The sequence below is a fragment of the Crinia signifera genome, chromosome 9 (genome assembly GCF_055691185.1).
Source record: "Crinia signifera chromosome 9, ASM5569118v1, whole genome shotgun sequence".
Lineage (NCBI taxonomy): Eukaryota > Metazoa > Chordata > Amphibia > Anura > Myobatrachidae > Crinia > Crinia signifera.
The window spans coordinates 142,558,153-142,570,454 of record NC_139225.1 but is presented as its reverse complement, the minus strand read 5'-3'; the positions used below and the strand labels follow the sequence as shown (position 1 = coordinate 142,570,454).

Sequence of the window (12,302 nt, the reverse complement as noted above, 5' to 3'; positions counted from 1 at the left end):
GATGTACGCACAGCGTGGCGTGCGGTCCGCTCCGAAAGATTTCGGAAATGTAGGCACCAACCAGAATAACATCCATGGTGTAGTAGTGTGTGAGGAGACTGGTACTGCCGCTGTCTGTACTGAGTATAGTTTTTATCTGCACTGTAGCAATATACTGTACATTATAACTTCTGTCTCCTTGCAGTGGACAGTCGTTGTCCAACGTTGTTGGATTGTGTCATGGAGAGAAGAGAAAAATGTGTTCTAAACAGTGACAAATGTGGCCCCTGCAGACCCCAATTTGAAGAAACAAAGTCTGGCAAATGCATACTAAAAGGTATAGTGAAGAGAGTATGCTAATGTAATAATCAGGTGTTTGAAGGGGATGCAGTCATTAGGTCCACATGCAGAAAGGTGGGGTGTAGCTTGACAAAAGCATTAGGTCAGTGTAAAGGTGCGTACACACGTACAGATTTTCTGTCTGATCTATCTGGTGGGAACAAAAACCTGGAAATGTATGGGAGCAAACACTTGAAAACAGACAGTGATCAGTCAGACAAATCATTTAAATCATTCTGATATAACAAATCTATCAAAGCATATATTTTTTTCTGTTTTCCTGCATTTGGGTGGAAATTTTTGATTGTCCTATGCTCCCATACATTTCCAGGTTTTTGTTCTCATCAGATAGATCAGACGGAAAATCTGTGCGTGTGTATGCACCTGTAGCCAACCACGGTCCTCGAGAGCTACCAACAGTTCACATTTTTCAGACAACCCAGCTGCTGCAAAGGTGCACTCATTACTAGCTGAAACATTTTCAAAGATCCACAGGTGGAGCTAATTACTTCACTTGTGATTCTGTGAGGAGATCTGGAAAACATTAACTGTTGGTAGCTCTCGAAGACTGGAGTTGGCTACCCCAACATTAGGTTGACAGTTGAAAGATTGACATGGGGTAGTTTTTTCACTGTTTTTTGAGCCAACAGGTGGTATTTCATGCCCTACCATCCACTAGGGCATGGTGGGAGAATAAAATACAGATGGAGCCCCTCCAGCTCCAGGGCTCGCCACAATGTCCCCAGAGGGATGTGTCTCACGCACGCGCATCCCAATCATCGGGATCGGAAACCCTGCTCGTCTCTGCTTCAGGGGGACGAGCAGGGTTAGGTGCGGGGAGGCGGTGGCGGCAACTGATGGCGTATCAGTTTGTGGACTATTTTCTTCATATAAGTAAAATTTATAGCGGGATACTTCGTGCACACTAATAGCAGTCGCCCAATCACCACGACACAATCTTTTCCAGCTAAACCCAAACGCAACCGTATCTTCGTGCATAACAAACGGTGCCACATTCGCCTTAGAGCAGTGGTTCCCTGGGGTGCCTCAGGACACTTGCAGGGGTGCCTCAGGTTGGTGATCCAAGACCAAGTCACATTTTTTATGGTCAATTATTTATGGACAAAACCAGTTCTGGTGACTACCAATCATAAAATGTGTGTCCAAACAGAACCCTTTTACCGTATAACTGAACCTAAGGATCACATATACACACACAATTCATTTAAAATTATTAATTTTTTTTCTACATTTTTTTTGGCCTTGGGGTGCCGTGAAAAAAGTATTCTAGGGTGCTGTGATTCAAAAAAGATTGGGAACTCCTGCCTTAGAGGCTTTTAGAAGTAATCGCACATGGGCAACAAAGTGAATGTCGGCTATCACCCAATGACACAAGAGAACCTCTCCACGGAAAAAAAAGGGAAACCCTCTGTGCCTTCAGTAGTATTGTATAGTACAGAAACTTTTTCGGATCAATACCATTTTTGTTTTTCCAATCATGCTGCTGTCAGTGCAGCCCCTATAGCTAGTTAACTACTCCATTATCAAACGTCAAGCTGGAGTTCTGTATGTATATATAGAGAGAGCGAGAGAAAACACATATATATTTCAGAACTCAGCCACAGAAGCTATTTTGATGGCTTTCATTTAATGGTTTTAAACTGACAGTGGTGGAGAGGTGCCCCCTTGAGAGCAGGAGCCCGGCGGCAGATGACTCCATTGCCTCCCAGAGTTCTGCCTCTGGTTATCTTTGATTTATAAAAGACCCACATCACTCTCCTCCCATTTTCAGTAGCAAGTAACCATTTGGGTTGATATGAGGTACTTGTGAGGTTTATTTTGCACCCTACTTTTTATGCATTATTTTGTTTTCAACTTAAAGGGAAGAGGCAATTCTCTGCCAATAGCAATACTTTTTACATTGCTGCATAGTTCACAACCATGATAAAAATAATCACCATAACGTCATTATTTATCACAACGCCCAACTGCCACAGCAATATATTTCCAGACCAGTGACATCTATATATTGCTCTGGCATCTCAATGTAGGGAGGACCATCTATGGCCAATATTGCTATTACTGGCAGGGATGCAGATATATTTTCCCCCTGGAGGAGGGCACATAGCGGTTTACCCACCCTCTTCTCTGATTGGACCTCTGAAATCACCTGTGCCACATTAGACATGCACATTGATGGTTCAAACCATCAGTGATTGTCCGTAGATGGTTTGCTTTTGTCAAGATAAAAGGTACCAATAGCACTTTCAATGCCCATCACTACTTTAAGGATCATCTGTCTTTACATGAAGAAGTTGCCCTACGTTCCCAAAAGACTTGGAGTCCCTCAAATGAGAGTTTTAGGCAAATGGGGAGAAAAGAGAAGTAAGAGTGCAAAAAGTTCTGATTTTGGAGAAACACAGGTAAAAACTAGGGATTAGCAGGTTTGGATTTTGGGAATCCGAATACACCCAGGCACCCCCAATCAGAGTACAGACCCAAACACTGTCCGGAGATTCCCACCCAGACTCGGAGCTCAAAACAAGGCAAAATGTCGTCATCCTGCGTTGGGTCTCACGAGATCCGGACTCTATATAAATCCCACACTGGCGCCGCCATCTTCATGCCGCATTGGAGGGTAGTGGGTGGGCGTGCTCTTGGGCAGCAACCTGCTATATAAGTTCAGTCCTGTGCTGATGGTGTCCTGTGATGCCTAGTGCTGCCAGTGTCCAGTGTTGCTCCATTGGTGCTGAATGATACTGCTGCAGAGGTCCAGTCCAGTGGTACTGCTGCAGAGGTCCAGTCTAGGTGTTCAGTCCAGTGGATAATGCCATTAACCACTTGAGTGGTATGTCCGGGCTCAGCTGCGCTGCCGCAGCGGACTGTACCGGAAATTCTGGGCATACCACTAAAATGAAGGCGTGCGCCAGTGGTGCCTGTAGCTGTGCACCACTGGTGCATCACCTGTCTGGCACCTCCCCCCCAGTGGCTGCGCTGCTCTCCCCTCCCCTCTCGCGATTGTACGCCAGAGCTCCCCTGCCCCCATTAGTTATAGTAATAAGACAAGGAAAAAAAGGGGATTTTGTACTTACTGTTAAATCCTTTTCTCAGACTCCATAGGTGACACTGGAGAGTTACAGTGGGGAATAGAAGGTCGACCACAGGGAGCTTGGGCACTCTAGAATAATTAACAGTGACTAACTCCTCCCCTTCTACTTCCTCTCCTAGGCAGTCTAGGTATGTGCCCGGAGGGAGCTGGAAGAAAGAAAAAACAACACACTTCCGAGAGGAGGTTAAACATAACAAGTCACACACACACTCACATAGAGTGAAACATAGGTTGAAAAACAACATTCATAACAGAATGAAACAAACCCATCATTAAAGCGAAGTATCAATGTCTCCTAAGACATATGGTAACTGATTAGTAACTGATCAACCTGAAACAGCAAGAAAAGAGAGAGAGAGACAGCGTCGGGTGGGCGTCCAGTGTCACCTATGGAGTCTGAGAAAAGGATTTAACAGTAAGTACAAAATCCCCTTTTCTCTTTCCTCCACTAGGTGACACTGGAGAGTTACAGTGGGGACGTCCCAGAGCTCCCAACACGGGTGGGATGACGCTGAGAGCCCCTTAACACAGAACGGCCAAACTGCGAAGCAGTCGCCGCAAAAGTGTCAAATTTGTAAAAACGGACAAAGGTCCTGCGGCCAGACCAAGTAGCCGCTCTACATAACTCTTCAATAGACACTCCACGGGCAGCCGCCCAGGAGGTACCCACCGAACGCGTAGAATGAGCAGAAATAGAAGACGGTGGCACCCTAGAGGAAGCCACATAAGCCTGACGGATTGTCAGCCTAATCCACCTGGCCAAGGCCTGCTTGGAGGCGGGCCAACCAGGACGCAGGGAGTCATAGAGGACAAAAAGAGCATCTGACTTACGCATGGACTCTGTCCTGGATACATATATGCGCAAGGCCCGGACCACGTCCAGCGCTCTGGCGTCCTCTGACTCCTCCCTAAAGGCCGGTACCACAATAGGTTGGTTAATGTGGAAGGCCGAGACCACCTTTGGGAGAAAAACACTAGAGGTGCGCAGCTCCGCTCTATCCTCATGAAAACGCAAGAAGGGTGGCTTACAAGAGAGAGCACTGAGCTCCGACACCCTTCTGGCCGAGGCCAACGCCAGAAGCAAGACGGTCTTCCAAGTTACATACTTTAACTCCACGTCCTCCATGGGTTCAAACAGGGAGGACTGGAGAAAGGTCAAGACCAAGTCCCACGGAGCCGTGGGGGGCTTGAGAGGTGGTTGCAGCCGCAACACCCCTTGGAAAAAAGTCTGAATTTGAGGAAGGAGCTCCAGTTTCCTTTGGAAAAAAATTGATAGAGCGGACACTTGCACCTTCAAGGACCCCAGCCGGAGTCCTGAGGAAAGACCTTTTTGTAAAAACAGAAGCAACCGGGCCAGTTTGAAATTTACAGGAGAGACCCTTCTGGTCTCACACCAGGCCACATAGGCCCTCCATATGCGATAGTAATGCACAGAGGTTACTTGCTTCCTGGCCCTGATCATGGTAGGGATCACTGCCTGAGGGATCCCTGCTTTTCTTAGAATGGACCTCTCAACAGCCATGCCGTCAAATGAAGATGTTGTAAGTTCGGACAGGCGAACGGACCCTGTGTGAGCAGGTCCTCGAAGAGTGGAAGAGGCCACGGCTCGTCTACTAACAGGTCTGTGAGAACCGTGTACCATGACCGGCGAGGCCAGTCTGGAGCTATGAACAGCACTGTTACCGATTCCCTGCGGATTCTCTGTAGGACCCGAGGAATGAGAGGCAACGGAGGGAAGAAGTAAAGGTACTGATCCGTCCAAGGAGCGGTGAGCGCGTCTACAGCCACCGCCTGAGGGTCTCTTGTCCATGCGCAGTACCGAGGCAACTGATGGTTGTGCCTGGAGGCCATCATGTCTATCTGAGGACATCCCCACCGACGGATCAAGGTCTGGAAGACCTGGGGGTGCAGGCACCACTCTCCGTGATGGACGTCTCGTCGGCTGAGGTAGTCTGCCTCCCAATTTTCCACGCCTGGTATGAAAATTGCAGATACGGCCCCCGCGTGCTCCTGCGCCCAAAGCAGAATCCTCTTCACCTCTTTCATCGCTGCACGGCTGCGAGTACCTCCCTGCTTGTTTATGTAAGCCACAGCCGTGGCGTTGTCGGATTGCACCCTGATGTCCCTGTTCTTGAGAATGACTTCCGCTTGAAGGAGAGCATAGTACACCGCTCGGAGTTCCAACACATTGATGGACAACTGCGCTTCCTCCGGCGTCCAAAGGCCCTGGAAGTGGAGACCCAACGTGACCGCTCCCCAACCCCTTAGACTTGCATCTGTGGTGAGGAGCGTCCAGCTGTGAATGGCAAACCGCCGTCCTTCCTGCAGGTTGTTGGAGTCGAGCCACCACGCTAGAGAAGCTCGAGCCTGATGGGAAAGGGTAATTCGCTGATGAAGAAAAAGATGCGACCCTGACCACTGTTGGAGCAGACACAGATGGAAGGGCCGAGATCGAAAACGCCCGTACTGCACCGCCTCGAACGTGGCCACCATCTTTCCCAACAGCCTTGTGCAAAGCAGGACTGAAACCCTCCGATGCTGCAGCACCAGGCGTACCGACTCCTGTAGAGAAAAGATCTTGTCCACAGGGAGGAAGACCCGTCTGTGGACCGTGTCCAGGATCATCCCCAGGAACAGAATCCTCTGCGAGGGAGTCAGCTGTGACTTCTGGATATTGAGCATCCATCCGTGGGATTCCAGTGTCTGTCGCGTCCGCTGGATGTTGTTCAGCAGGACTTCCCTGGACGGAGCCTTCAACAAAAGGTCGTCCAAGTAAGGGACAATGGTAACCCCTTGCGCCCTGAGTATTTCCATCATGACCGCCATGACTTTGGTAAATACCCTGGGCGCAGATGAGAGGCCGAAGGGAAGGGCTCTGAATTGCAGGTGACAATTCTGAATGGCAAACCGGAGGAAGGCCTGATGAGGAGGCCAGATGGGGATGTGCAGGTATGCATCCTTTATATCGATGGATACAAGAAACTCCCCGGGCTCCAGACCTGCAATCACAGACTGCAGAGACTCCATCTTGAACCGTGTGAAGCGCAGAAACGGATTGAGGTGTTTTAAATTCAAGATAGGCCTCACGGAGCCGTCCGGCTTGGGAACCAGAAACAGGCTGGAGTAGAATCCCTTCCTTCTCTCCAACTCTGGGACAGGGATAACTACCCCCATGTCCCTGAGTTTCTGGATGGCCCTCTGCAGTGCCCTGCTTTTCTCTGGAGAAGCTGGCAAACCTGTTGGAAAAAAACGAGGAGGAGGGGGTAACAAGAAATCTATCTTGTACCCTACTGCAATAAGGTCCTTTACCCAGGCGTCCTGACAGGAAAGGGACCAAACCTGATGATAAAACAACAGGCGGCCTCCCACCCTGTGCTCCAAGACGGGGCTGGGAGAGTCATGCAGAGGGCTTGGAGGTAGCCTTGGCATCCAGGATGGGGGTGCCGGCTGAACCTCTGCCCCTGCCTCGGAATCCCCGAGAACTGACTGCCCCCCCCCCCTTGATCTGCCCCTAAACTTAGGTGTGGGGCGGAAGGATCGAAAGGACTGGTTTCCCGATGTGGGAAAGGTCCGACGAGCAGGAGGGACTGCTGAGGGAAGAAATTGGGACTTACCTGCCGTAGCCTGTGAGATCATCTTGTCCAGTTCTGGACCAAAGAGCGCATCCCCGGAGAACGGCAATGCCTCCACCGCCTTCTTGGAATCGGCGTCCGCGTTCCACTGACGCAACCAGAGGGTGCGGCGAGCCGAAACCGACAAGGCCGAAATACGAGCTGCCAGCAGACAGACATCTGATGATGCCTCCACTAGGTAGCCTGCTGCCTCCCGTATGTGTTCTAGCAACAAAACCAAGTCACCTGAGGAGGGGTCATTTCCCAGATTAGAGGACACCTGACCGGCCCAAACCTCCATAGCCCTATTGACCCAACATCCCACCTGCGCAGGACGCTGAAGGAGGCCCGCTGAGGTGTAGATGTTTTTAAGGGTGCTGTTCAAGCGCCTATCCGAGACATCCTTGAGTGTGGAAGCTCCCGGTATAGGTAGTACTGTTTTTTTGGACAGACGGGATACTGATGGGTCAACCGTAGGGGGCGTCTCACAGGACTTTCTGCTATCTGCAGGAAAAGGGTAAGAGGTAAAAAATCTCTGGGAGACCTGAAATTTTTTCTCTGGATGTAACCAGGCCTTTTTTAAATGGTCGTCCAATTCCTCAGAGATTGGGAAAACTGCCGACTGTCTTTGCTTCTTAGCAAACACAGAAGGACGCTCAGAAGGCCTCTGTTCTTCTGTAACATTAAGCGTTAAGCGGACAGCCTGGATTAAATCCTCCAGACCCTGAGAGGTAACCTCTGGCTCTGGTAGCAATGGAGCCTCAGGCTCCCCCACATCACCCTCCTCTAAATCCGGCATATCATCATCAGTGTCCTCCAATAGGACAGACTGAGGAAATATCCTGCTTGCAGGAGCCAAAATGGGAGGAGGAGGCTGTGCAGAAGGATCTGGGTTTAAAGTCCTAGTTAAACCCTCCACTGCAGCAGCCAAATCAGCCTGCTGATTTCTGGCTGCATCTCTGTCCTGCCTGGAGGCAGATAGTTCAGAGGCCAATTGTGAAATCACAGTAGACAACTGTGACGCCCATATAGGCACCTCTTGTGAGGGAGGGGGTGACATCATGGGACCTGCTGTACAGGGGTCACATATAAGTGAGCCCTCAGTCTGAGGGGTAAACTTAGCCCCACATTTCTTACAGGCCACCTTTTTTGAGGAACCCCCAGCCATATTCATACACCCAGCAATCACCCAGGGAAAGCAGGAAATGCTGGACAGGAGAGGAGTATAGGGGACAGATTGTCACAAGCCAGCAATAGCGCTCCGTTTTAAGCGAGCGCCTGGCTATCAGGGAGTTTGGCAGCCCAAATCACCTGTCCTCTCTAACGCCCACTGTAACTCACAGTTTTAGGGCTGTCTGGCGCTGGTAGGAAGACTGCCGCTTCGTGATCTCCAGCGCTGTAAGCGTCCGGAGAGTGCCTCGTGCTCTGCAGCGTGAGGAGGGAGGAGACGGAAGCCGGCATCACAGTAGCGCGTCGCGCTAAGCTCCGCCCCCTACCGCGCCGTACCTTCAGGTACTTAGCCGCGCTTTCTGTGAAATCCCACCCGGATCCCTGCTAACAGGGACCCGGGGGTTATACTACCCCTGTCCAGATGCTGTTGTACGCGGCGTTGGCTTCTGGTCCGCGAGGCGCGCTGCATGCAGCGGCGACGGGGACCCCAGAACGGTGGTTCTGGCAGCCGGGTTCTGGAGGCGAGCTGCAAGCAGCTGCGACCAGACCCTCAATAGCGCCCTCGTCGCAGGCAGATAGGACAGGGACTATCTGCCTGTTGATGATCATAAAAAATAAAAAAATTTCAGATGAAAAAAAAAAAAAAAAAATTATATATATATATAAAAAGCCCAGAGTGAGCTAAAAATGCACCCAGCTCCCGCAGGGCACATTCTAAGACTGCCTAGGAGAGGAAGTAGAAGGGGAGGAGTTAGTCACTGTTAATTATTCTAGAGTGCCCAAGCTCCCTGTGGTCGACCTTCTATTCCCCACTGTAACTCTCCAGTGTCACCTAGTGGAGGAAAGAGAAATACCACTAGGCGCCTTATGTACACTCAAGAGAACATTTAATAACAATTTAATAAATCACAATAAAAACAATTAATTGCATGCATGCAGATTAAACCTAAAAATCAGGGATATATAATCCCAAAAATGCAATAAATTAATTGATTTTGTAGCAAACAAAGTAACTTGCTGTTAAACCCTGGTATAGGGAAAATGTCCCATCAGTGCGCAATCAGATGGTATAGCATCACATTGGGATTTTGTATTCCACTTTTGAAACCCCCAGTGAGGTAACTGAAGTGCTCAGCTGTTTTTATGTATAGCGTCCCAGGTCTGGGGAAAGAATAACAGTCACAGATGCGGTACTTACTGCTTCCCGCAGTTGATTTTGGTCCGTGGCTTTATGACAGTGTCCAGCAGGGCGCCTCCTGTATGTTGTGCGGGGTCCGATGACACCTCGCGGTGCCCGCTTACTGCACGCCGGATTGCTGTATTGCGGAAGGGAAGCAGATGGTAGATTAAGCTGATCACAGCTGCTGCGTCCTCTCCGGTATCCGGGATAATGGCCGGGCTGTGTGGCCACTCTGCCGATGTTGCCAAGGTGGGAATGGGACGTTTTAACAATTTGCTGAGTATTGATAAGTCTCTCCAGTCCTTAATCCTCAGTAGTGGGGATATATCAGAGTCCTCAAAAACATGTTTCGCCGCGCTCAGGGCGGCTTTTTCAATTTCTGAATTGTAAGCTAGCAAGCAGGGCCCTCCTACCTCTATATCGGTCTGTGACTAGTACTACCCAGTTTGTTTTATCACTGTTGTTCCAATTGAAATGCGCAACGGACTGTATAACATCCCTACCATCCAGCTACCTCTATGAAACCCTTTGGCCTAAAACCAACATTGTGAGGTGCTCAGGATAGACTGGAAATTAATGTTATTGGGGTTAATAATAGTGTAGGAGCAGAAAAAAAAAATTCTGCAATTTAATCGTTTTTTATAAAAACAATACAGATCCAAAACACGGAAGGGCTGTGTCTTGAAACAGATCAGACCCAAAACATGGCCAGAGATACAGACCCAAAACACGAAAAGTGCCCGTTGCACACCCCTAGTAACAACCAGTAAGTGGAAACAAAAATAAAATATTGGGCACTTTTCAATAGTTTAATCAGTGGGGAAGGTGGAGAACATGTTTTGGGGTAAATTGTAACAGTAAATATGATGTTTTCTGCTATTGACCTAGACAGGGCATCAAAGTTCATGGGGCCAGATTCGATGATCGACTTAATCCAAGAACATCGAATGAACAAAGGTCGCAGGATAAACCCGACAACTGCAGGTATGTCATTGCACGCACTTCTCTTTGTTTTTATGGAGAGATATCAGTAACTCCCAGTCATGGCACCCAATATGGAGGGGTCTCTCAACAGAAAGTAGTTGTCTCTAAGCATCCGCCTCCCCTCTATTTACATGTCAATCACAACAGGGGGAAGACTGATTTACCGCAGGCCCTAACCCTTTTTTCTGTGTTACGTAGATGATTTGTTACCCTCTAATCTCAAAACATTTCCTTTGCAGCTTCTACCACAACCAGTATGGCCACCTCACCACTGGGAACATCACTTGGGTTTAAAGCTCAGCTTCACCACAATGCCACTGTGGCAAGGACTCCGCCGCCAATCGTGCCAACCTTTGCATCCCAGATGAAAGAGTCTAAAATGGGCAGGAGGAGGAAATCAGAGCTCAACCAGACCATGTCGCTAAGTAATAAATGTTACTTCTATTTCATTTATACATATACTGAAAGCCACATCTCTAGCCTGGCCTTGGCACATCTTACCGTATAGGCGCCCCACTTACTGTAGCGATGACCAGCTAACTCCCCCAGTGCTGCATGTCCTCTTTCCTCTCGTTGAATCGGTTTTATCTAGGGGTAGATATATATTATTTGTCCCCATACTTTAACAGTAAAGGGAAGCTGTATCAAGTAAAGAGTAGAATAGTGGACGTTTCCCATAGCAAACCATCGGCTTCTTTGCATCATTTTAATGTACTCGATAAATGGTACCTCAAAGCCGATTAGTTACTAGGAACCACTTCTACACTTTTTAAAGAGCTGGATACATCTTCCCCAAAAGTCTTAACTGTAAAGACAATGGTCTGAGCACAAGCGATTAAAAAGAGTCATTAAAAAACATATGCTAAAGTACAATATGTCACCCTTCTGCATCTACATAATATAATGTTCCTGTATAAGAAAAAACACCACTTTCCAACATTATTTCAGCTTTATATTTGCTGCTTTACTCATAACAGTCTAAGGGCAACCGGGGGTTAACCGCAAATATTTAGTATCCCCCAAATGTATTAAAGGGGGACCGCAGCAGGAATCTCCGATCCCTGCTGCGATCCCCCCCTTCACCGCCGCATCCCCCATAGGTTTCTATGGGGGATGCGAAGATGCCCAATGTATCAACATCGGGCAGCACGGCTTCGCACCCCTGGGCTATCGCCATTCTGATATGGCAATAGCCCAATTTAGCCCATGGCTACACATCGCACTGCCCGAGCAGATTAGTGCGGTCACAGGGGTCGGCGTGCGTCAGCGCATAACCGCGCAAGCGCAGACCCCCCCGGCTTCCGGGTCAGGGCTTCGCAGGGACAGGCTCTTTTCGGAGCCCTGTCCCTGCGCCCTCAAATTGATACATCCCTGCGGTATCATATGATCTGGGCGGAATGTTAACGGCAGAAATGCGATCCCATTGGTGGTACAGGTTTGAGTATCCCTTATCCAAAATGCTCGGGACCAGGAGAATTTTGGATAATGGATTATTTTAATATTTCAATGATGTATTTTTAAGTATCTTGCATTTATGCTGTGTAAACACATCAACCACATGAAATCTCTTATATATTTAGCCAGATCTGTCACTCAACCCCTGTGGAGAACGTTCCTGTGTAGAACAGTTTCACTTTCATGTGTCTGACGTTCCACCCCCTTGACATCACCTCCCCCCGCCCAGCCAGGGCTACAGTACACGCCCACCATCCACCATTACTCCACAGCCACCATCCACCATTACTCCTGCACATCCCTACCCTCTGCCAGGACCCCCGCGACCCCCCTCCCGAGATTCGCGGGACCCCCCGCGACCCCCCCCTCCCGCGATTCGCGGGACCCCCCGCGACCCCCCCTCCCGTGAATCGCGGGACCCCCGCCCCCCGGGAATCGCGCGACCCCCCTCCCGCGATTCGCGGGACCCCCGCGA

General features: G+C 49.3%; 1 protein-coding gene across 4 annotated transcripts in view; it reads left to right on the top strand.

Annotated features, from left to right (window-relative positions):
• LOC146036181 (neural proliferation differentiation and control protein 1-like) overlaps window positions 1-12,302 on the top strand; it is a 67,049-nt gene that overhangs the window by 43,322 nt on the left and 11,425 nt on the right. For all 4 annotated transcript variants that reach the window (XM_083160036.1, XM_083160035.1, XM_083160034.1 and 1 more), the window contains exons 2-4: window positions 185-316; window positions 10,277-10,372; window positions 10,612-10,797. In XM_083160036.1, the coding sequence (XP_083016162.1) occupies window positions 220-316; window positions 10,277-10,372; window positions 10,612-10,797 (379 nt within the window). In that variant the 5' untranslated portion in view covers window positions 185-219. The remainder of the gene's footprint in view (window positions 1-184; window positions 317-10,276; window positions 10,373-10,611; window positions 10,798-12,302) is intronic.